The 26132-nt window shown below is 51.3% G+C and overlaps 2 protein-coding genes across 2 annotated transcripts in view; both read right to left on the bottom strand.

Moving 5' to 3' along the window:
* Positions 1-12522, bottom strand: part of LOC122390469 (sushi, von Willebrand factor type A, EGF and pentraxin domain-containing protein 1-like) — a 35866-nt gene extending 23344 nt beyond the window's left edge. The window contains exon 1 of the mRNA XM_043383445.1: positions 12271-12522. Coding sequence (XP_043239380.1) covers positions 12271-12349 — 79 coding nt within the window. The 5' untranslated portion in view covers positions 12350-12522. The remainder of the gene's footprint in view (positions 1-12270) is intronic.
* A 3317-nt stretch (positions 12523-15839) lies between these two features.
* LOC122390466 (WD repeat-containing protein 43-like) lies at positions 15840-26132 on the bottom strand. The gene is made up of 10 exons (XM_043383420.1): positions 25916-26132; positions 21384-21658; positions 20624-21037; positions 20122-20284; positions 19528-19836; positions 19025-19173; positions 18607-18718; positions 18189-18327; positions 17454-17557; positions 15840-16935 (listed from the first exon to the last, which is right to left on the bottom strand). Exons 1-10 carry the CDS (start codon positions 26090-26092, stop codon positions 16828-16830), a joined length of 1950 nt encoding a protein of 649 aa, XP_043239355.1. The 5' UTR covers positions 26093-26132; the 3' UTR covers positions 15840-16827.

Genomic DNA, 26132 nt, shown 5'->3' with positions numbered 1-26132 from the left:
AGACCGGCCAGTCTAGACTGTGGTCTGTGACTTCGGAAGTCGTAGTTACCGCCACCGTTCAATTTCGCCGCTTTTTACTCGTCACACAGTCGCACTGCCAGTTTGCCGCCGGCCACCGCCACGCCGGCTGTGCGCCGCCGCGGTCACGCTTCACGCAGAGCCCGGATTTCACCGGCACTTGTATCGACTCCGATTTCAGCTCTCTCGACCATGTGGCGCAGACGGCCGGTGACGTCACCGGGGCTCAGGCGGTGTGGGTGCCGGGTCGTCGCCCGCGGCGCGGCGCGCGCGACGGGCAGCCGCCGCCACGATGCGGGCCCGGAAGGTGCCCTTTGTCACGTTTCCCGACTAAAAGCGTGACGTATGAGGGTGCGGGACGGCTTTCTGTCTCGGCAGACCGGCGGAAGTCTGCGGAGAGCGTAGGTGCTGACTGCTGTTGGAGACCGCCGCCATGGTGACATGTCGCGGTCCAACGCTTCTTCCGTGTGACATTGTCATGCCCAATATACAGTACATTTAAAGTAAAGTGGTTGTCTGGTATCATGGATAATCTCGCTTGCCTTATTTCATTTAGATCATGCACATCTATCCAAATATGCTGAAGCTCGAAAAAGCAGCATATAAGTGTGATCCTTTGACCGAGGCATATTCAAGAAAGATTTCAAGGAGTGGATAAGAGCGTCATTGTACCCATTGGTAGCATCGAGAAGATGTCAGTTTTTATCCTGCTTCATCCTGTGCTGACACAATAGACCAATTATGGAGCTTCCGGACTGATGTTTATCGGTCGGGCCGACGAAAAGTGGCCACTTGCCGTCGGAGTGAGTCATTCGTCCTGACAGTTCACCTCCCACTCAGTCATTCCAGATTGAAACCCTTTTAATGTGGACACGAAGCTCTGAGCTTTAAGAATTGAACCCTCTCTATGTGACCTTTTGAAAGATCGGTATCATGGACCATGATTATTTTTTATAATTGTTGTTAAAAACATGCGCAATTAAATTTACGTAAGACATGGTAAATTTCAAAATGTACTCACACTGCTGTCGTCACACCTAATGCTATGTATGTAACTAGCCATAAAAAACATTGGAAACCTTCATGACCCACATTGGTTATGTTTCATATGTGTAGCTACAACACCAGACTACTCTAATTCACACTTTCACTGGAGGATTTTCCGATCCACGGTGTAATTGCTGGCTTATGTTTCAAGGTAAAACGTGATCCGATTTGATTTGAGCACATCACACTACAATTACATATCTAATTAGTTCCATTTGTTCTAGCTACAGGAGGCGCTAACAAATCTAGGTCTTTAAATGGCGTCCCGAAACTGTTTAAACCATAGTATGTAAATTCATTAGCTTATTCATTTGAATAAGGGAACTATCAGCTTCCTAATTGTTTATGCTTCGCGATAATTTACTTTCTAATCCGTATGCGAGCCTTACTATTCATTATGAACTGCTGAATTTAGGTATACGTATATCTCTGATCTGCTCACATCATAATAGACACATTAGTCCAACCGAGTGCACACTGCACGCTCGACACAGCACCTTGGTACAAAACGAACATGTCGCCACATGACACCACGTTTCCCGACCCATGCCCTGTGCTCGGTGTCCGTGTCTGTGTCACCCAGCACGCGCACTGCTCACGGTCGAGCCGGCCGCACTGATCACACACCACTCCCACCTGTATCGATCGCCGGCAGCCGAGCGACCGCCGGCCGGCCGACAGGACACGAGTCACGACTGACACGACCGGTCGTCACGAACCGGTCACGGAGCCGGCGCTCCGCGGGCCAGGCCGGTCGGCTCCACACAGCGCGTGTTGGTATATATTGGGGAGCCGGCGTCCCAGAAATCATTGCAGACTGCAGCTGTCCGTAGAAAACTAGCAAAGAGCTGATTGATGGTCATGTAAAGTGGAAGACTGCAACAGCGTATAGAACACTAACACCAGAGTTTCCGTTGTAACGTGTTGGAGACTGCATGTGCGTATAGGACACTAACATCAGAGTAGGCGTTGTATTGCGTTGGTGGCTGCAACAGTGCATAAGGCGCTGATACTGTATACACGTCATGTTGCAGACGAGCCTGCAACGGTATAGGACAATAACACAAGAAGCAAGAGACTGCAACTGTGTGTAGGACACTAACACAAGCATATAGGAAAATGCAACAGTGCATGTATAGGACACTGACACAAGCATAGGAGACTGCAATAGTATAGGTATAGGAGACCAACCCAAGCATAGGAGACCGCAGCAGTGCATAGGATAATAACACAAGAAGTAGGAGACTGCATCTGTGTATAGGACACTAACATACGAATTCAGAGAACCGTGGGAGACTGCAACTATGCATGAAACACTAGCACAGGAAACAAGAGTTCTCAGCTGTGTGTTGGAAAGAAACCCAACACGCCTAGAGACTGCAACTGTGTATGAAACACTAACACAGAAAGCATAAGAGTTCACAGCTGTGTGTTGGAAACAAACACAGCACGCCTAGAGACTGCAACTGCGTGCAGAACACTAACACGGGAGCTGGCGGTGCGTGTAGACTCAGTAGAGGACTGACTGTGAACAGGTCACCGTCATCGAATAGGTATAGCATTGTGTAGCGAGGAGACTGTATCAGTGTAGGACACTAAAACGAATTGTGTATAAGACTGCAATCGCTCACAAAACACCAGCACCAGAGCTATTGTAAAATAATGCAAATGTGCACAGGACGCTAACACTAGAACAGTATGATGGGCATTTAGTCATTTAAACTGTCCGTATTTCACAAACGTTGGACTGAATTCTGGGGTTCCGTGAAGCATGCTAATCTGCAACCGTCTATAAGACACTTCACTAGAAACTAGGGATCTCGAATTCTGGAGACTATCATCCGTAGACTAGGGCTATTTGGTACAGGGGTTCGGTTCTAAGAGCAGTGGAGACTGCAGCAGTCAGTAGAAAACCGCCAGGAGCTGTACTGTGAACGGTATCAGCCCCGTTCGCCGTCGCAACCTTGACAGCCCATTCTAAGACGAACCTCGTAACGGGAGACGCACTTTTTGTCTTCTCAGAGATGAATGGTGCGCACTTAATGCTGGGGACCGCCGAAGGGATCCGAACATATAGGCTGGGTTATGCATACTAAGAGTCGAGCGTCGTCGACAGACGAAGCTTGGATTTCGGCCCCGCTATGGCGAGCGGGGTAGCTGCCAATCATATTTGACGTTGTGAATGGTTGAGCAGCTGCCTTTTGACTGCTGAGTATCTGCCTGTGGACTGTCACACAGCTTCCCAGTACTGCCGAACCGATTCCTCCATCTATGTAAACTGTGAGTGAGCCAAGTGAGTCAACGTCCCTGTCTGTGCCGAGTTCTGCACAGGACCGTGTTCCAAAAGCGAACATGTGCAGTGTTCCCACGTACCGCGCTCAGAACACGCTTGGCTAGCGCCGGGTGGAGTGCGTGCGCCTGTGCTGCAGAGCCGGTGTGGGGCTCGGCCCTCACACCTGTGTGCTGGAGCAGCTCCGCCCCTCCCAACGGCGCCCAGGTGGGCCGGCGGCGGCGCCTCGGTAGTGGGCGAGGTCGCATGCCGACGAGCGGGGCGTGGACCGCAGTGGCGCGGCGCGGCGGCCGGCCAAGGTAGAGGGTCACGCGTCTGATGCGGGCCGGGCTCTCTCTCCCTCTCCTGCCCTACTACCGTCTCCCTATATCCTGTTCGGCCTCCGCCTCCTTTCTCTCTCTCTCCCGTCTGACCTCCGTCTCCTCTCTCCTGACCGTCACCCCCTCTCTCTCTCCTGTTTGAACCCCGTTCCTCACCCCACTGCAGTGTTTGTGCCTACTCTGACCTCCACCCCTATGACCTCAGCTCTGCCTTCCTGTTATCGCCAGTCTGGCCGTACCCTGCCGTTTAAAGCCTCATCCCACGCTGCCTTATCGGCTCCTCCCTTCCCTCAGGTCCGTAGTTGAGCATCAAACTAACAGGTGTGGCCCAAACAGGTGCGCCGAGATAGCCCACTTTGTAGGTGGATCATTGACGGTTGGGACTATTTACGCCCTCGTGTTATGTCATCGCATCTATAAAGAAAGTCAACAAATATCCAGTGAATGAGCGATAGCAGTGAACGCAAGCATCCGTTCTCCATCTGCATGAACAAGGAACTGTCAATCTGAGCAACAAGTGGGATGCAGACCTGCCTACAGTCATGAGCAGACGGCAGCTCCCTTTGGCGTCAGTGGTGATTCAGATGATCTCTGCTGGCTGTATGGGAGTTTCTAGGAGGCAGACATAGTCACGGCAGCAGCGTGGGACCGCCGGTAGGCGCGGCTCGGACTCGTGAACTCTCATCCCACGAGTTCCAGCCGTATGAGTCATGCCCGGAAGAGTGTGATGGGAAGGAAAGCTTTCCATCGCTTCCTTCTTCCAGTTATCACCTCTGCATTGGAGTAAATACTGAACGCATTGATTCGGTCAGCTTGAATGTTCTCCAAGTTCATCCAATGTCCTAAGCGCCTTGAAGCATAAGGTTAGAAAATATGTGCATGAAACAAAGCGTATGCCAACAACATATTATTTCTGCTGAGGTGTCAAATACTCTTACAGCGAATCGGTCACCATGCCCTTGACATATTCAGCTCTCATTATACCGACAGCCGATTTGTTTCCGTGACAAACCTAAAAAGTGGAGGCTTGTGACACGACTTAACCTTTCATTAGCTGCCATGATAATGGCAGCCCTATAATCTGTCGCCAGCAATATCTGTAAATTCTTTCTAATTATAAGACTGAGGTGTGACCGGTGCCAGACTTCAGAGAATGCAGCCTAACGCCTCCACAACAACATGGCTGCCAGTCCAGGTGTTTGGCTTAAACAAAACCTCTGCTGCCACCGACCACAGTCGCGGCCTTTAATTGGATTTCATTGAGCCGGAATGATTCACCGGGTGAATGCAATATTTTGACATTGAAACGACCCCTTATGCAAACTGGCGATTGGCGATTGTTGTCTAGAATATTTACGGCTGGCGGAAATGTTGATTAATGGCCAACGACAAATCCTCCGATTTTGCGATTAGGTAATCCCCAACCTGGCAGATATTGACGTATCCGCTGATGCGATTGCTGACAGACTGGCTCATGATATAATCGTAAGTTATGAACACTTGCACTCATCTCAATCGACCGTTTCATTGAAAAGGAGAAACTTTTTACCTTCTCGGGTACGCCAGCTGTCCTGAATACCTATAGGTGACATTGTTGTCTTTGATTTACACCACATTGTGTGATGAACAGTAGGAGAGCCAACAGCAGTAGCCAGTGGAACGGTGGAAAGGTGCACCGGCGGACTGATGTAGACTGGTTAGTGGATCGGCGTGGAGGCGGAGTTCCGTGGACCGGTATAGCAGTAAGCCCGGTGAGCCGACTGGTATTTACAACCACCACCAGCCGGTAGTCTGACCACTCGTTCAGGTCACCGGCACACACACTCCACACTCCGCGGTGCCCGCTGGAACCGGTCCCGACCAGGCGACACCAGCCGATCGTGTCGGCCAGAAATGCAGGCAGCGACCCGCTTATTGGCGCGAGGTGTCGAACGGTGAGGGCGATGTTTAGCAAGATAGGAAAATCGGCTAGTTACGTTCGGTTACAGTTATGCAAAAGCAGGCCACTGTTGCCAGCCTTATTCACCATTGCTCCTTCTGCTTATGTCACCCCTTACTTAGCCGCATCAAACACGACATAGTGCTCATGACGTCCATTTATAAAGCCGGACGAAGGTTCGCCTATCCCCTGCTGACCCAATAAGACAGACTCAGCCACTCGATGTCGGCCGCCGCACCGGACCGGCGCCGGTCCAGAAGTGTACCGCTGACCGTGACCGCGTTCTCCGGCCGGTACCCTTTGGTGCCGGCGTGGTCCGGCGCGGCTGGACGGTGGGATCGGACAGCGCCGGCGGCCGGTGGGCGGGGCGGGGTCACAGACTGGGTTACCGGTGCAGACTGCGCGGTCCGGCACCGCAAGGTGCTCCACATGCAGCTGAGCTTGTTTTCTCATATCAGAAAATTATGGATTGCTGCCATACCTGCGGGTCTGGTACGATTTGCACAACCACCGATCTGACCGATTATAATTAATTCTGGTCTGATGCAGTCTCAGGAAATCCTCTGATCTGACCTGGTACGACCTGGCCTGACCCGTTCCGAGCGTAGAGGGCAGATCTGGGCGGCTGGTGACGGCAAGCGGTCGCTTCCATCCGGCCCGCAGCGCCGGTTTGACGCAACCGGCGCGGCCGGGCCGCTGCCTGGGCAGCTGACCGGTTTGGAGAGCGACCCAGCTGGGCCGGGCCGGCGCGTGGCTGGCTCCGCTATATTTGTGGGGTCAGTCGAGTCTTCCATAATCGAAACACAGTACCTATTAGCTAGGTATGAGGGACCAATCCAAGGAAAATTCATGCAAATGCTTTGCAGGACGACAGAAATGTTTCCCAAAACATCGAACTTCGAAGTTTTGTGATGCTAATTTATTGTTGAGTGTCAACTGTTTCAGCAAACAAGAGATAGTTCGGCACAACAGACAGCACCCGACCGGAAAATCAGCGGTGATTCACCGGTGGCTGTGAGACAGCGCTTGATGATGCAGCTAAGGTAACCCGAATTGAATCGCTCCCGCTCCCGAGTAATCGTGAGAGAGCAAACGTCTGCGATCCGAACATTGGTGGATGTGGCTCAGTGGCTGCCCGTAGCCCGCTCCCGGGTGGTTCTGACCTTTTCTCCGGTAGTTTTGATCCGCCAACGGGGGCTGTAATTGACATTCCGGTGGATGTGAATCACTCCCCTATGGCTCTGACACGTTCTCCGTTAGTCTGTCCCCGTTCCACGCTGGTTGTAGCTCACTCTGACTCGCTCCCCGATGGCCGTGAGAGGCCGATGGCACTGACAGTGTCACCGGCCGCCGGGGTCGACCCGACCCCGGCACCTGCATACAAATCGGGCGTGCGACTGCGGCCCTCCATTTACATACCAACGGACCTCTTGGTGTCCTCCTTAGCACGGCGACCTCTGTTGCGAGGGAGCCTCAGCCTCTGATAGTCCAGCAGTCATGCATGGAGGCGAGGTCACTCGTGTGATTCTGCACTGAAAACTTTTTTACCATTTCCTGAAGGGTAAACCCGCCATAGCATGGTAGCTTGACACACAGACTTTTTTACCACCTTCCAGATGGTAAATTTTACTCTTTCATGAAGAGTAAACTCGCCAGGGAGGGGTAACATGACACACAGACGTTTTTTACCATCTTCTGAATGGTAAACTCTTTTGATTTACTCTTGTCTAGAGTGTAACATTTTTTGGGTTACACTCTTTGAAAGGGTAAATCTTTAACGGAACCCTTTTTAGGGAGTAACGCATCATCTACTCTGTGCTTTACCCTCCTACAGAGAGTATATTCTTATGGCCTACCCTTTGTCACATGGTAATGTTTACTCTTTCCTTTAGTGTAAACCCCCCAGAGGATGGTAACAGACCCACAGACGCTTCCTTCAGAAGCTTCACGAAGCTTCTGTTAACCGGAGCTCACCAGCTAAAAAAAAAAAAATGTTTCAAGAGCAACAATGTAGGTATATTTGGCTTCCGTACAAACAATACGAGGGGCACAGCAACCATGAACATTGTGAGACTCTTCACTTATTCATACAAATTTATAGAAAGCGTTCAGCAATGCACAAGCGGTAAATAAACACCACGATACAACTTGAATGCAATTTGAATATGAATACAAGACATTCAGCGCCCTCATATTGGATTAGGCAGAGCGCACAATATTTGAAGTGAGCGACGGCGTTCCTGGGTGGTCGCCCGTCTGCGTGAGATAATGAGACTGGATCACTACAGTGCAAGGCTTTTTCAAAGTCACCAACAAAATGCATAAACTTGTAGCATCACAACAAAATTAATGTACGTACTCACAACACTAGGCCACGTGGCCGTGCACGGGGTCCTGTTAACCAGGTCAAATTAGCACCACTCAACGGCACGCAATGCTCTAGCACATCGGTACTTACAATAAAATGTCCACAGAGGCTCTATAGGCGATGAACAACACACAAGCACAATCACCAACGGCCACGCCGCGCGGCACCGACACTGCTCACATCCGCTCTCGGAGACCAACGGCCGAAAACTGACAGATGCGCGCGGCCTTCAAACCGCAAACGGCCGATCTCGTTTCTGATTGGCTGATTGTTTCCATTTCAAATATCATCTTCACGAGGGTAAACAAGATCCACGCATGAAACGACTATCTGTACCCGAGTCACGATACCCAGGAGGAAAGAGTTTTCGTGATGTTCTGGATCGCGAGAGTAATATTGATATTTACATGGTAATAATACTCTTCGCTGGCGAATAAGTTCATATTAACCACGTACCGTTACTATGCACATAATGGTAGCAGCGAGTTACCCTTTCAATATACTATTATCTTGCGGGTTTGATGAAAATGAACTCTCCAGGAGGTAGTAAAAAGTTTTGAGTGTGGCGTCGATAAACCGCTTCCCAATCAACTTTTGGTTCCACGTTCGCCGAATTTCACTGTTATCTGACATTGACCGATGGAACTTATTGATGTTCACACACTATTTTAAGTACCGACAGCGCGCTGTGCAGGCCAAAAATGCGCCTCAAAAGGCCATCCCTGATGCGGCACAATAACTGCTGGCGATTATCCACGACGGGACGCGACGGTCGAACAGTGAGGAATGCATATCTCACCCGGCGTCGCGGTAAAAATGCTGTGACTGCGCCGCGGCGGGCGGCCGGCGCGGTGGCGGCGTCTGACGGCCCCGGACCAGGCTCCCTACGGCAGTGGGGCTGCTGAGAGGGAGTCGATCTCCGACTTACCACTTTTCCGTAGCACCTGCCCTGTGCGTATATGGTGTGGCGACTACTTTATTTCAGCACCTCCTCCTATATTCGAAGCACAGCGGCTGCTCCTTTCAGCCACTAATTCTCATATCATGCCTCTGTTGCTGGCGCTTCGTGACCAGCTGCTCCGTCGCGGGGGGGGGGGGGATTTCTGACTTCATTTAGTCTGTCTGATGGAGCTGACCATGTGAGGGAGCCTTCGCCTCCTCCCGTCTGTGATAACCACCGGTTCTACTGTCGGTCTGAGTGAACCCGTCTGCTCAGCCGACGAAAACTTATGGCCGCACTCCAAATATGCGAACACCGGCTCACTTTTGTCCTCGACTGCTGTCTTCCGGTGGTGCAGGCTTCTATCCACATTGGGTAGCGGCACACCATACGCTCCCTCATTGCACTAGGATGACATTATTCACCGCAATGACGAGTCAGAACCTCCGCCGACTTTGTGCATCACACAATGGTTCTGTATTCATGCAGTCTTTGTTCTCCATATCATCCAATGATATCCACGATTCCGTATAATTCATTCCACATGGGCAGGTAATAGGTGATAATCAAGACCGCACGCGAATATCACTGCGACTTGCGTAGCTTCATTGAAAAAAGTGCGACCTCTATCATTTCACCTGGGTGCTAACGCCGCCGACCAGTCGAGCAGTCTGTCGCTGCACCTGTCACAGTCACCACCAGTTACCTGGTGACAGGGACAGAGTGCCGTCACCTGTCACAACCTATCGCCACGGTGACAGAGAAAGTGTGTGAAAATTACTGCAGAGATGTAATGGTGATACACCAGTGATGTAGGTAGGCACTCTGGCATCCACTGGGCGGACCGCTCCCTCAGCAGAGCGGCTGGACCGTCCGGTCCGTGGGCCGTATAGAGGTCAGCGGGATTCCTGCAACTGCGGGACCGCTGTCCTTGGGCGCCCCGCTGCTCTGCCGCTCCCTCCCTCCGACCCTCTCCCCGCTCCCTCCGACCCTCTCCCCGCTCCCTCCGACCCTCTCCCCGGCACCGAGAGAGCCAGCCAGCGGCCAGCTCATCACAATACCTAACCAGGCAGCGGGGCGACTTCTTGCAGACGCGTGACTGAATCTGCTTGCCGAGCTGGCTGGGACAGCCTACTTTTCTTGGCGAGCAGTCGCGGCGATACTTTTGTTCAAAATCATCACTCTAATTAAACGTTTTATGCTCAGGCATTAGAGCGAGGATGGCCCGTAACGGTATGCAGCGGGAAGACTGACGATGTCACATGCATGATGTAAATTCCGTTAAATTACTTTTCACTGATGCGCGACATGCTATGATATCTAAGGAAAAGTCTAGCGTTATCTTCCCTGCACGCGGAAATCGTCTCGAATAGCGGAACACCATTGTGCTGTGCGCACTGCAGCGGCATGTGACCGGTCGGAGGAGACGGGGAGTGCGATGGCCACTGATCGTAGGCCGTGACCCTCGACGGTGACCTCTGCTCGCGTGGATGGCCATCTCTAGACCATCGACAGGAGAGGGTCCGCACGGCCGAGCGGCCAGGAAAGTCGGCGGCGGAAAACGGGCACGGTTTGCGTGTCTGGGACGCTCGGTGCGGACCATCGGAACATTCAGAGCTAGTTCGAGCGGTGTTGTCCGCCGTTTGCACCGTCAACCGCAGCGAGACTTGTGACATTAGCCAGTGGTGACCTGTGGAACGCTGCACTAGCCACCCACCCACCAATGGCAATGCACCACCATATGCCAAAGTCGGGACGCAGAATGGACCCTCCGTTGCGAGTGCGTTCGGGCAGAACGGTCCCCACCGATGAATCCTGACGGGACGGGCTGAATGGGGACCGCTCGGCGGCGAGAGCAGAGCACAGACGCGTGAGGTGTGTCCGGTGCGCGCGCGAGAGAGAGCCGCCGGGTTCAAACGGTGCCGCAGTGCGGCCGTTAGGCGGCCTCGAACCGGCCCGCTCCGACGCGTGTCTGACTCAGGCCCGGCGGCCGCGTGGGACGGAGAGAGATGTGCTAGCCGACTCCGGACGAGCCAGGTGAGTCAGAACGGCCCACTCCGACTCAGGCGGATGGAGGAGGTGAGTCGGAGCGACCTACTCAGTTACGGGGAGACATGAGTCAGACCGTCCGACTCACACGTGTGTCGAATCACTTCAGTCGTCTACCTCAACTGATTAGACGCTGGTAAGTGGTATAACATAAAATATGCGCACAAGAATTTAAGAAACTTTAACCTTATATCAATACCTTATAAGACGTGTTGACCATTAAAATTGTGTTCATGAAATTGGGTGTGAACTTGGTACTCCTCCCAACGACTGTCCTTGAATAGGCCTCACTTTGCAGTGGCTAAACCTAAAAGGAGCTCTGTCTATCGTCCAGGGAAGGCAAGTGATTAGGCGGTAGCTACCGGCAGCGGGAGGGGCCTCGGCGTGCTCGGGCCCGGACTTAAAGGGCGGTTACCGTGCCGATTCCCATCAGCCGTGACGCAGGGAGGAGCGGTCATCACGCCAGGTGGTGACGGCCGTCCGGTCGGTCCGGTCCTGCACGACCCACCCGGCGACAGGGTTGGACGGCGGCCAGTCGAGCTCGGTAGGCCACAGAAAGCTGGATACATAATCTTTTGGAATAACTAATTACGTAAAATCATATCACGTAGGGACACACTTCTGAATGTAGCGTTCTACTTAGTTCGGTGCTACAAATACTGAAGCAAGCATGATTCACGTTCGCTCGTAAAACTTATATAGCTGGACCATTGTTTTGAATCGTAAAAATGTGCCACACTTGCATGTATGTGTTTCACGTACGATGCAGACCTGGTGCCGACAAAGGGCCCAGCACCCTGCCAGTGACGTGGGTCTGGATGAGTGCTGTCTGGTCACTTCTGCACGGAAAACAGCGCCAGGAAAAGGCACGACAGGCGGGATTACGGTGATGGGCTGTTTACGTCAGGTTAAGCGCGCTTTCTCCACTTGAGCTCGTACATTGCAGCTTATAATAGCGTCATGCTTAGTCCTTTTATGTGAATTTACACGTAATCGTACATAAGTTCAGTTTATACGACTCGAGTTCCGAAGGGCAAAGCATGCGGTAAAAGGCAAGCAGGAGGAATAAAAGCGTGCTAATAAGCATGCCTAAAGCGAAATTTAAAGACACTATCGCCCGTCCAATGCTGAAACACGTTTTATGTTTAGCATTTGCCTCCACTCGTGCCAAACTTCTCCCCTCATGTCCGCTACGTTGGGCGTGAGGGAGACTGCGTGTCTGATCGGACTCCCCTCCTGGCGGACGGCCCGCATGGTCTGCCTCCCTCCCTCCCAACACCTGGCCTCTCCCCCTCTCACCTTCCAGAGCTCCTGCGACCGCCACCGTCACCAGCACCAGCCCCCAGACCACCAGTGGTGCTCTCCTGCTGAGTTCCATCGCCAGTCGCTCGCTCACACCAGTCTGTGCACCACACCAAACCACCGTCCGCCGTCTGCCACCAGCTCCGCACTGCCGTCACGAGCGGCACCGGTCCGCCGCCGCCGCCGTCACCGGGCCCACTGCCGCCGTCACAGGGCCCACTGCCGCCGCCGCCGCCACCGCTGCCCCCGTCGCCACCGCTGCCGCCGCCGGACGGGGCTGCCGCGCCGCCACACGGGCGGATGGGCTGCGGGCGGCGCCGGCGCAACGGGAGGCGCTCGGACGCCGCCGCCGCCACGCCGGTAGCCTGCGTGGCAGCCGGTTTCTGGGGGTGCGAGAGATGCTGGATGATATTACAGGACGGTGGTGAGGAAAGGATGGACAGTGGCTGCTGTGTTTACAACACTGAGAAGAATAACTCAAGAATGGCAGAGATATGTTGGGCCATAAGCGGGTACGGGTACCTGGGTTTATTTTGGGTGCGTTTGTGCATAACAGTAAGCAGCTATCCTCAATATTCTCTTTACTATGCATCCCTGAAATGCCAAAAATCTCTAGAAAAAAAAAAACGGATAAGACATTTAATGTTCTGTAGCAAAATCCTTCATTCCAAATCGCGTTAGTCTTATTAATTCAGCGTTTCAATCATGGTGTTCGTAGCCGGATCAAGTCATTTGCTGTGAGTTGGAGAACTGAGCACCTGGGCAAGAATCAATGAGCAAGATAAGAACCTAGCAAGAAAACCACCAAATGTTGCCTAAGACCGCGATCCTTGCCGATTAGGCAAAGTTTTTGCCGCCTTTAATGCCGAGTGTCGTAAATTGGCGAGACGTGATACAATTGCAAAACAGCGAGCAATGCGGACAGCTCAATAAGCGCTGCCGTACTTTGACGTGTTGCGAAAGTCCGGAGTTGACCTCGCGTAACTAGAGGTTCTCACTAGTATTTTATATGGTGCGTATAATGTATTGCACTCGCCGCGGTCGCCCCTCCCACCCTCCACCACCATACAGCCGGTACGCCGGAAATACCACGGCGCCTGACTGCGCGCTGGCACGGCGACTGGCGTTCATATGTCCCTCACTTCTACCCACATCTCCCCCTCCCTTTCCCCGCTGTTCTTTTGTCGTGTCTGGGATTCCCGCGGAGTCAGACTGTCAGTCTCGCAGTAGGGGAGAGTGGGGCAATGGCGGACGGTGGGTAATGCCGGCCACCCATCTCTAGTGAGTACTTTGTCCATTACTGATCAGCTGATGTTGTTTACATTTCAGTTGAGCGCCATTCTAGCACGTGGTGCAAATTTGTCACCGTAGCTCCATTATTTTCATTTTTAAAGCGTTAAATGTGTTTTTCGTATCTGATTTTTAATTTTTGTTGCATCTATTTGCTGACTGTGAAATGTGTTAACGCATTTTCAGAAGTGCTGCTTTGCAATGACCTTCAATTAAGCCTTTCTTAGGCGACTGCTGGATGTGAGGCGTTTGCGGCGCAATGCCTTTGACTGCTGCCTGCTTTCTTAAAATAAAGCTGACCTCGGGGTAATACCGGACACGTGTCCGGAATGACTCCACGCGGTTTTGTTTGCGACTTCTGTCGTTAAAGCTCAACGTTTCGAGTTGCTGTGTTTACGGCTGTGTTAGTTTGCTTGCTGTGTTTACGGTTGTGTTAGTTTGCTGCTCTGTTGGCGCCGCGCTGTTGTGTTGCAGCGAGTGCAGTGTTGTGTTGCAGTGCAGTGTACTGCTAACTGCTGAATACAGTTGTCGTTTCTTAATTCTCACTTAAATTTCCATCGAAAGAACGGTTTAAGGATGAATACCAGTGACGATATTTCGACTTTTGTGCTATTGCACTTAGTGGCCGGCATTACCCCTCGCTTTTTTGCACCCCCATTTTTCAACACATTTTCGCGTAGGCTCTGAATCTGTCATCAGTGATCTGAGATACTAAAACTGGGTGCTATCTGGAAGCCTATTCCTTTGGCTACAACCACAGTCAAAATCACCATAAAATAGCTTCAAATAGCTAAGCTATTGAGCAAAATGCTTATGGTGTCGCCATTGCCCCACTCTCCCCTATATCATCAGACACCGGGGATATAAAGCCTTACATCGGGGATCGTATGGTGACGGGACTGCGGTGTGACACTGCCCGGACATCTGGCAGCTGTGCCGACAGATTGTAGACGGACAGACGGACGGACATACGGACCTAAAATGAAAGGATGGAATATGGATGGACCGACGGATAGACTGATGGACCTAAAATGGTAGGATGGAATATGGATGGACCGACGGATAGACTGATGGAAAGACGGATGGACGGAAGGTACGATTAGATGGCTGGGATGGCGAAACCTAGGATTATGGGTGGAAGGACTCATGGACAGATGAACGGACGGATTGACGGGCTGAAGAAGGACCACTAGCAGTCGGCCGTATGGACGGACGGAGGGACCGAGGTGCTGACGGAAGGACGGACCGAGGTGTTGACGGAAGGGCGTACAGAGGGCGGTGCGACTCCCCACCACGACTGACCATCGCGTGTCGCGCGCCGTCCGGCCCATGTACGGCCGTTCGCGGACAATGGACAAACAGAAAAACAGCGACCGGCTTTCACGGAGCAGGGGCGGACCCGATCGCACGGAATATGCTTGTTCCACGGCTGTGGCAGGCACTGCAATCATTACTCATCGCAGTAGCTGCGGCCTGATGTGATAGGCAAACACAGCGCGGCTACGTCCGGTATCCCTAAATGTACGGAGGTTGACGTCATTTGGCCAGCTGGCAGCTCCGTGAACGTCTTGATCAGCCGATAACAACAGACATACACGGGAGGATGGCGGCAAGCAGCGACGTCCCTTCGTGTACCGGACTCAACCGTCGGCCACAGGCCACGGGCGATGCATGACCACCAACCGGCCGCCGCGCTGTAGTCACTTTTGGTGCTCGGGCTATCTTCCTATGCGAAGATGCAGTCTCCATTTATTGGTGCTACTTTTTCCTGTGCTAGCTTGCAGTCTCCGCGCATAAACCGCTTTGCGGCCGCGGCAGCCACGCTTAGCTGTTCTATTTAGCTTTCTAGCAATTTTATTCGATGCTTATGAGCAGCTTTGGGCTTCTTGGGGCGCCGGGACTTGAATTTTTTTACCTGGCGTCCACAATGCTCTCCTTTGCAGAGACAACTTTGCTGCGGCTGAACTGGCGTACCTATTACTCTCTGTTCCGCTAATGCAATGATGTATCCGATTGTCTCTTGAAGACTGGTGGATGGGCTTCGTCCGTGAAGCTGCACAAATAAAAAATCTGATTTTAGTCGGGCGGCTGCTGCTTCCGATTGCTGACTCGACTACTGCCCCACCCCAGGGTACATTGAGTGGTATATTGAGTGGCCCACCCCACCCTTCCATACATGCCAATATAGTGCCATTCTGTGAATACGAGCGTTCCAAACACTGCCTGTGAACCTCAGTCGGCTGTCGATGCGTGTTCAACATGCAGATCGATGATAATCAGACTTTGACGCACACGTCAATACCTTTATTGAGAAAGATAAGACCCGGTTCATGTCCCTTTCACAATGTGCGCTGCAAGATCCCCTCGATAAAAAATAACAAACACAGCGCAACACAGTCCGTCGCACGGATTTCTCGTTATCAAGTATGGTTTTTACATTTTCGAAGCTCCTGGCGACACGTTGGCCCATTTCCACCAGAAGTAGCACTTGCTATGGCGTGTTCATTTTTTCGTCACTGTCGATGGTGTCAGTAGCCTTCGCATTTCACACCAGTGATATCGGCACCCAACGGATCGTATCAAACCCGTGTTTGTCACGCCTCTGAACGACAGCGGTTCACGAGGCCAGTGGGTTATTCCGGGTGATGTATCGACAGATATAGCCGGTCCTCAGGGGACGGCTAGTCGGTAGTCAGATACGGCGTCTCCGTTCGACGCAGGATGGTATAACACACAAGGCGGGCGATGGAAGTACCCGTCTCGCCGCGGCCAGCCGGGCCCGGCCCGGTCTCAACACTCGGCTGAGTGCGGCATGACCTTGTATTAGCGCGCGGCACAGGCGCCCACACCCTCCATCCGCGCTGCTAAAAGGCATCGGCAAGGCGCCCGCGCACGACACACGATAAAAATATCGCTCTGTTTCGATTGTGGCAACAGCTGCGGGGGCCGGTCGGCGTCGACCGTCCGTTTGTCTGTGGGCGGAACGGGCGACCGGCCTCCGTCCCGCCAGCCCACCCGGGCGGCCACACAGCTCCGCCAGCAGTCCCGTCATCACAGGCACCATTTCAACGGCGATTTTAGACCGATACCGGGATATGTCGCTCTAAAAACCGTCACATTTCAACAAAAGAGCCACAAACACCACCGTTAACCAGTTGCGGAGCGACTCCGCTCCGCCGCACGGTCCCAGCCGATCCGGCGGCACGCACGGCCGCCGCTACAACCTCTGGCACTCTCACGCACACACACCCGGCCGGCTGGCGATCAGTCACCGTTCATGAGCTCGTCCTCGTCCTCATCACCACTGTCCTCGTCCTCCTCGTCCTCCTCGAGGTCCTCGGCGTCCTCGGCCTCCTCAGAGCCGTCCTCATCCTGGCGGAGGGACATGGAGCAGTCAGTTACCGCTCTTCCGGGCGTTGCCGCTTCATTTCACTTCAACCCACAGAAGCGATGGCAAACAGCATAATATAAATAAACAAGACACAGAAACTAAAATAAATATAGCACATATCGACCAACCAGTTTGACTTCTTGGTAAAGATGATTTCTGGTAACAGGTTGTGAATGTCTGGTCCTGAGGCCTGCTGAAAAAGTTATACTGTTGTGCTGCTTCGTGCTTCAAAATGCTTGATCAATCAGCCAATTTTTGGCTTGGAAATCATGAGAGGAAGGAGTGGCAAAACGCGTTGATTCGTGGTAGGGAAACGTGGATCCTTCGCCAGTGACAGGATCTCATCCCATCGAAAACTGCGTGGACGGACCCCGTCAAAAGGCATAGATTCGTGATCGGAGGCCTTATGTCTATCCGTGGTCAAAGACTGAATCCTCGGTAAGGCGTAAATGCTCGGTCAGATAGTGTCCCCGGTCTCTGCCCCTCTAGCACCGCTCACCTCCATCGCCTGGTCCTCCATCTCGGGGTCATCCGACATGTCCGAGACGTCGTCAGGTGACGGCGGCGGCCGGCCCAGCAGGCCGCCCTCGTCATCAGACGAGTCTGCCGAGACAGGCGGGATGTCAGTCCAAACCATCTAGTTTACCCAACAAACAAAACAATATCGATACACATTGTCGCAAGCAGAGCCGGCACAAAATACCTAGCATGTCGCATTCAGGTAAGGGATTTTTGACATATAGTTAGTCTTATTAGCATATTTGCTTGCAAGATAGTTATTCAACCAGTGTTCTATTCGTAGGCAGACTACTGTAGAATCGCCACCATAAAACTGCCCAATCCCAAATCGATAAACGTAGTCATCAACAACCGTTTGTACGCGTGACTTTGTTCAAGCTGTACCATGCGTGACACAGCTCAGAATTTCGCCAACGCGAGCTAATGTTGCAGAGCTTTGAAACACCAGGTCATCAAATACACCTGACGCTTTACGAACGCTGCACTTCCATAACAGAATTACACGTTGAAGGCGAGTGTATAGGAGTATCTAAACATACCATCCATGTATCGTCCGATATAAGTGACCTTATCACACACATACAAGTAAAGAGCACAAAGGACGAAACATGGCAAGCACCACCAATAACAATAACCATCAAAATAACCAGCACCACAGGGGCCTCCCCGGCGTCCCTCTCAGTCCCTAATGACGGCTCTGTACCCCGTCTCTCACCGTCTCTATAGCTGAGCAGCGGCTCGGCGGGCGTCGAGGAGACGGCCGCCGTCCGTTTCCTCCGGGCGGCCATCTGTCCGGTGAGCAGATCCAGCCGGCCGCGCAGCTGCAGCAGCCGGGGGAAGCAGCGCAGACGCACCTATGGGGGAGGGCGTCACCGTCATACCGCGAGCAAACGCGGGAGGGGACGGAGAAAGTAGGGGCAGAGTCGAGCTGAAGCCACCGTAACACGACCGACAACAGATATGACAAGCCAGAACTCGGACGATGTATGCACTTCAGTCGTCAGGACAGCAGTGGCAACGGGGGCAGTGGCGGCGTGAAGGAGGCTGACATGAGACACTCGGTCGAGACATATCAGTGTGACCACAGCGGCACACGCAGTCGTGCATGCATTTATCAGCCCCACCGTAATTACCTGTACGCTGCTGTAGACGGGCGCTAGCACCGAGTCCAGATCGGTCTGCGTTAGGAGGTAGGACGAGTGCCGCTCCATCACCGCCCGCAGCCACTGCAGCGCCGAAAAACTCCTGAAACACAAAAACGCAATCAGCCACTGCGGCGCCGAGAAACTTCCGAAAAAAGACCAACACAATAGCCGAGAAACTCATGAAACACAACACCAAACTTCAAACACAACACAGGAGCCGAGAAAGTCCTGAAACGCAACGCCGAACTTTTCAAACACAGTAAAACAGGCCAGTTTGCGGGAATAACAGCGGTCGACAGGTCGTCTTTAGCCCAGGACGGACAGAAGGGCGCTGGCGGGGGTCTAGGAACCCCAAGCGCCGCCTGTATCCCCGCAGTGGAGGCGCACAAGCGCAGTCGGTACTCACTGGTCGGCGAACCGCAGCAGGTGTCCCAGCCGGTCGATGAAGGGCAGCACAGCGTCCAGCGGCAGCGCGTTCACGGTGCTGCGTACCACCGCCGGGTCCTCCGTCTCCAGTACAGTGCGCAGCATGGCCCGGTCCTTACTGGCCAGACCCTTCCGACGGACGCAGACAGCCAGTCAGTCCAGATTTCCAATACAACACTGGTGACCACAATTGTTTTATATTATGACTTCAACCATCATTGGGTGTGTGTCTGTGGATGACTCAATGAACTTAGCTAAGCTTAACCTTGTTTGAAGTTACCTAATCCCAGACATAGAGTCCTAATTCCATACTCCATATTACTGCAGAGAGCATCCCTAGCTCCAGCAGCACTCATTCGATACCGAAGCCCATGTCTTGATCTATAATAGAAGTCCGTGAGCAAATACACCACTGTGTTTGTGAACCTGCACTAGTGGGTCTGCAGAGCTATTCTCCAGACTCCTTGTCTCCTTGACGCGTACCTGCACCAGCAGTTGCGCCATGCTGGAGGCCGAGGGCGGCGCCGCCGGCCGGCCCGCCGCCGTGGCCACCAGGCCGCCCAGCCGCTGCTCCAGTGGCAGCTCGGCGGTGGGGAGCGCCGGCGCCGCGTCACTTGCGTCCCCGGCGCGCCGTTTTCGCCCGGTGGAGAGGTGGCCGGCCGCCAGCTGCCGCACGGGCCCGTCCGTCGCCGGCGTCTTGACCCGCCCGGCGGCCGCCGACGGAGCCGCCGCCGGCGCTGCGGCCGGGTCGGCCCGCACCAGACACAGCGACGGCTCATCTGTCTCGTACGGCTGGCGAGACAGAGACGAGGTCAATGTCACAGGCAGCGACGACGGACTGATGAAAGCTCGCATTTCTCAGACATACTGTGGGGTGGGGGTGGGGGTGGGGGGCGTGAAGCTCGAAAAGCAAAGGAGTGGTAAGTGGTTACTCCGTAAATATATGTACTTGGCTAGCAGCTGCTTTGTGTGGCCTTCGGTTCCAAAGTTCATGCACCCAGTTTATTTTTCCTTTTCCGCCATCCGAGACCGCGCTGTATGTACAGCAGAGACCGATGTGAGTGAGCCGCTACTCACCAGCCGCTCGAAGGCTGGCCGCAGGAAGGAGCCATGACACAGGTGCAGCTTGGTCGGCTGTTCGCTGCCGGGCCGGGCGCAGAGCACCGGCAGAGGCTTCGGCACCGCACAGTCGCTGGCCACCCGCACTGTCAGCTTCGGCTTTACGGGCTTCTTCTTCACCCTGGGCGGAGAGGTGATGGTGACGGTCAGAGCGGCAGGGATACAAACAGCTGCGATGGTCAGACAGATTTCGAGGTTGCAGCAGATCATGTGACAGGAGGTAATCCACATCGACCGATGAATATTTTCGGAGACTTATCGATCTCATCTTACATGGTGATGGGGTTCATAATAATCTCAGCGAATTGCTATCTGCGGGGCGAAATCCAAACAGCATAAATTAGGCAATGGAAAACATTTGAACTATCATAATAGCTAAATTAAAGATATAATAGCGGCATGGGAGCTGAGATGCACGTCATGGTACAGAGACGACTATCCCTGTTTAGCATCGACTCACCCGTTGAGTTGCCGCTCGAACACGTGCAGTACGCCGGTGGTGGTGACAGCCGTCACCAGGACGGCGTCATCGGCCGGCTGACGCGTCACGCACACCTGGCTCGGCTCGGCCGACAGCGCGAACGACACGGACGCCGCCGGCTGGGCGTCGCCGTCCGCCGCGCGGCTCAGCTGCCAGGCGCTGACCACCCGTCCGCCGGCGGCTGCGCTCACGAAGTAGCCGCCGTCGCCGTCCAGTCCCGGCAGCGGCACGTGCTGCAGGTAGGTGACGGGCGTGGCGTGCCCCGGGTACTGGCGCAGCTGGGTACCCGTGGCCAGCTCCCACCAGACGATAGTGCGGCCGGCAGTCAGCACGGTGGCGCCGTCCGGCAGCGGGCACACGCTGAACACCGGCGACTTGCCCGCCTTCAGCTTACTGGAGATGACACGGAGAGACCCGGCGTCAGAGGAACGGCGCGTACCTACACTCGAGATTCGACATACACTGAGTCAATAACACAACAACAGCGCTTATCATGCCAACGATGCTCATTGTACCAAAACTAAATCATACACTGAGTCAACAACACAATAGCAATGCTTATCATGCCAACAATGCTAATTGTACCAAAACTAAATTCAACTCAACAGATTATCCCCAAACCCCTACATGAAACGATTGGGATAAATTCAGGTGATAGAATAACTACTTTATATACTGCTGACGGCTGCATGGAATAACAGCATAATCCCTGATCCCAGCCCACAGCTCTGAGTCTTACCATTTGACCTTTCCGTTTTTGATGGCCCACTGCAGGACATGACCGTCGGCGGCGCCGCCGAACACATTCTGTCCGCCGGCGTCCCAGGCCACGCAGTGGATGGCCGCCCCGCCGGCGGTGCCGCCGTCCGCGGTCAGCTCCGTCTGCAGGTCTCCGGCCAGCACACTGTACACCAGGACGGAGCCGGTCGGAGTACCGAGCGCCAGCAGCGGGCCGCCGCCGCCGCCGGAGGACCGGGCGCGCTGCTTCCTGTGCCGCGGCGTCTCGCCAGCCGACTGGGGAACACACCGGGTACGGTCAGAGCGGCTGGGGAACACACGGGGTACGGTCAGAGCGGCTGGGGAACACACGGGGTACCGTCAGATCGACTGGGGAACACACGGGGTACCGTCAGATCGATTAGGGCATACACGGGCCCAACGGACTGGGGCACGCTTGAGTTAGAACCAGTGATTTCATCCAGAGTCCAATTTTTGTCACCTGAATGTAAAAAATAATCTTGTTCCAATCTACATTTATTTTTAAGCTCTTCCGCGATTGAGTTTTCAGGAATTGGCTGAGGTGAAAATTTTGGTCTTGAGATGGCAAAGTGCTTAACTTGATGTTTTTGTGGTAAATGTTTTTCTGTCATTACTTTTGGCATTAAGCTTGAATAACATCGAATTTACACTATAGTGTTTATCATCAAGTCCAATATGTCGGCTTACAAATGAGACAATAATTTCAAAATATTGATTTGGGGATCACCAAAGGTTTCCTTTTGGAGATTCAATACAGTCTTCTGGTATAACTTTGCCAATGCACTTCTTTGGAGTACTTTTTCTTCTACTGTCAATAAAATATATGACTCAGATGCCATTGAGAAGTTTTGTAACTTTTTACTGAAACTGGCATGCCCTGGTGCCCAAATAGCAGCCATAATTAGCATTGTTTAAAATTTAGGATTGGGCTCCATAATTTCATGTTAGGTACACTTCTCTTTTGTTTTCAATAAAAAAACTACTTCCTAGTTACTACTCAATGCCATGTTTGCCATCACAGTGCAGGAACCTCTTTCCAAAGCACTATTTGAACATTTGTATTGACCTGCAATATTTCTTGAGAATGTGAAAGAGTAACTAAACATTATGGGCTATGGCAAGCATTCAGCATTTTGATGGTAACCTATGCCAAATTTTCCACTTACTTTCAGTTTGTAGTGCACTACTCAGATTGGATTTGAGTGATCCCAGTTATTTGAAAACTATTTCAATTCCCTCACCACAAAAGCGGTTTCAAAAAAAAAATCTTGTTATAATAGTTCTCTGTAGGGATAGGTACATGAAACAGCTGCCTAAAGTCACCAGAGTTGAGAAATCATCCAATAAATGTAGACTTAGTCTAAAATAGCCAGAGGCAATAACTGCATAATGATAGTCAGCAAGTGCAGCTGACCACAAGTCTCCATTTATAAATCGGTGATTATGGCTCGACTTATCAACTTCATTTGCCATTTCCATGGAGTGAAAACAAAAAGCAGGGTCACTGGGCAGCCTTTATGCTAAGAAGATGCAGGTTGTACAGCATATAAGCAGACTTGAAAAACAAAAGTAAAAGCATCTCATAAATTTGATGTTGCACCTGCCATTTCTCTTTATCTGATGATCAATATAAGCAAAACTCCCAATTTTATCACTTACCATAGAGAAAACTGAAAAAGTTTATAAAAGTGGTCCAAAAGCTTTTATCTTATAGGTACTTAAGTAGTGTACTCTTGATATACTTTCCAAGTCTAGGTACCAACAAAATTAACATCATAAAAGCATCAACATCCATATTAAGCAGGCTGATCAATTATCTCTTACATGTTGCAATTACTCTAACATCCATTAGACTTCTTTAGACTTCAAGACTTTTGGTCAAGACCAATATTTATATAGTGTCATATCAAAATAACAAAAACATTACCACAAATATTGCCTTATACCTTTGTCATGACCTGGCAAAGAAGAAAGTAGAAGTAGAATGAAAAGAAAGGGGAGGTTTGGGTGGTTTGGCTCTTATGTAACATACATTATGTTACATCAGATACTTAAGCACGACGTTGCTCGTCATGCCTTTCTTCTTTGGAAGTCACGTGGTTCTCCAAAGGAGGGCAGAATTGCGATGCAGATGAGACAAACTCGGCTTGCTTTCAAGTATGCCTTGAGAAAGTGTAAAAGAGAGCAGCTTAAACATGAGGCAGGCCGACTGGCTGCCTCGTTGTTTAACAAACAGTATGACCATTTTTGGGTCCTTGTTAAGAGGCGTCTAGGAGCGGGTACTTCTCTCCCTCCCAGCGTTGGAAATGTCTCGGGTAGTGTCAATATTGCTGAAATGTGGGGTGACCACTTTAGGAATATATTGAATGATGACAGTTGTGGGAGTGACAGTGCTCTTCTCTATCAGCTTGCCCATGAACCATCACTTGATGTCCCTCCCATTACCACAGGGGACGTTTGCAGGGTCGTAGAAACCCTTAAAGCTGGTAAAGCGGCTGGATTTGATGATATCTCTGCTGAACATTTAATGTGTTTACAGCCTGATGTGCTGTCTGTAGTAGCAGTTATCTTAAATGCCATTTTAAACCATGCTTCCATCCCTGATGAACTGGTTTTTTCACTTCTGACACCTCTTGTTAAGGATAAGAGCGGGTCGCTTACTGACCCATCAAACTATAGAGCTATAGCTCTGTCTACTACCTTATCAAAAGTCTTGGAACTAATTCTTCTTGAGAGACTGCAGCCTTTTTTGCATACCAGCGATGCCCAGTTTGGATTCAAGGCTGATCACTCTACCACGCATGCAACTTTCATCCTTAAGGAAACAGTTGCGTTGTATAATAGGTTAGGTAGCCCTGTATATGCTTGCTTCTTAGATGCCAGCAAGGCATTTGATAGAGTATGTCATTCCAAACTCTTTCAGATACTCCAGCAGCGTGGCGTTCCCCAACCCTATTTAAAGCTGCTCATACAATGGTATAGATCACAAAAGATGGAAGTTAAGTGGGCTGAGAGCAGATCAAAGTCATTTGCAGTCACCAATGGAGTCAGGCAGGGTGGTAATCTTTCTCCACTTTTGTTCAATGTTTACATTGATGATCTTCTTGAAAGGTTGCAGCAGCTTCAGATCGGCTGTCATGTTAGAAATCGTCCCATTAATGTTTTGGCATATGCAGATGATCTTGTGCTTTTGTCGCCTTCCCGAGCTGGACTACAAAAGCTAATTAATGAGTGTGAAAGGTTCGCAATTGACAGAAATATTAGTTTTAATACCAAAAAAACTGTGTGCATGGTTTTTAATCCTAAGGAATGTGCTGCTTCTGCACATTTATCCAATTCTCAGGCTCCTAGCATTACCTTAAATGGTACCAGACTATCTCTCGTAACCCAGGTTAAATACCTTGGCCATGTGCTGGAACCTGACCTAAATGACAGTGGTGATATCAGGAGAACCAAGAGGTCGCTGTACTATAATGTCAATATGCTTCGTGCTTTGGTGGGGCAGGCAAGCAGTGAGATTCAGATTAAACTGTTCAAGGCCTATTGTACAAACCTTTATGGCTGTGAACTTTGGGATTCCTCAGGTGCTAAAGTGGCTTATCGTGCATTGTGTGTGGCTTACCACTCGTGTGTGAAAAAACTGGTCGGTGTTCCTAAATCCCATAGAAATCATCCTCTCTGTTACTCATTGAATATTCTTACATGTCCAATGCTTATAGCTAATAGGAAGATTATGTTCTATAAAAGACTGCTGTGCAGCAACAATGCTATAATTAAAGCGGTCCTGTCAAGTGAGATTGGCCGTGGAGGCATCCTGATCAAAGACTACCAGTGTCTTCTCCGGCAGTATGGTCTCATGGGCCTCGAGATCAGTTCTGTGACTCGCTCTGATCTTGTAAATGTGTTTGCGTCACAGTTAAAGCGCATTGTTGAGCGCTGACGTCCCATGTATGGGACTGCTGTGGTGTGGTGTGTGTTCCATGTGTGCTCACATATGTTTCAAGGATGGAACGAAATAAAGGGCATTATTATTATTATTATTATACAATATGGAAAATGAAACTGATATATGCTTCATTATCTCCCCAGCCTTAAATACCAGAGTAGGTGTCAGATGTTATACTCAGTAGGGTAAAGGTTAATCTCCCAACTTCAACTGAGTTGAAGTTGGGAGCGGCACCCTTATTATGCCGCTAGAGCTGATGTTTGTCATACTGTTTGGGTCAGGCTCCTACCTAAAAATGTTTAAAATTAAAGAATTTTCAGACATTTACACCATTGCAAATTACAAGTAAGTATACTAGTTCCAATGATTAAGCAAAAATTTCAACTACAAAAATCCAAACTTCATCATCATCAATGACAGTACCGACTTCACTTTTCGAGCAATTTTAACCAGTTGTACTTTACGTACTTTGAATGGTCATTACAGCGAGAAAATTGAAAGTACAACCTACTTTACAATCTTAAAAATATTGGAAATGTGAAATGGAAAAACAAAATTGAACCCACCTGTCCACGCCATGATAGACACGTGGCTGCCGCGGACAAATGTGAGCTGGGAACATACTCTTGTTTCAGCGTCCCAGAATCGGTATCCCATATTTTCAAACGTCCATCTGGACTTGAAAAGGCAAAAAGCTTGCAGTCATCGGAATATGCAGCACAGCACTCTGCATCATTACTCATTTTCTCCTCTAATAACGAAAAATTACAACACCAACCGACA

The sequence above is a fragment of the Amphibalanus amphitrite genome, unplaced genomic scaffold (assembly GCF_019059575.1).
Source record: "Amphibalanus amphitrite isolate SeventyFive unplaced genomic scaffold, NRLGWU_Aamphi_draft 000397F_arrow, whole genome shotgun sequence".
In the NCBI taxonomy this organism is placed as follows: Eukaryota; Metazoa; Arthropoda; class Thecostraca; order Balanomorpha; family Balanidae; genus Amphibalanus; species Amphibalanus amphitrite.
This window is presented reverse-complemented; position numbering and strand designations above follow the sequence as displayed.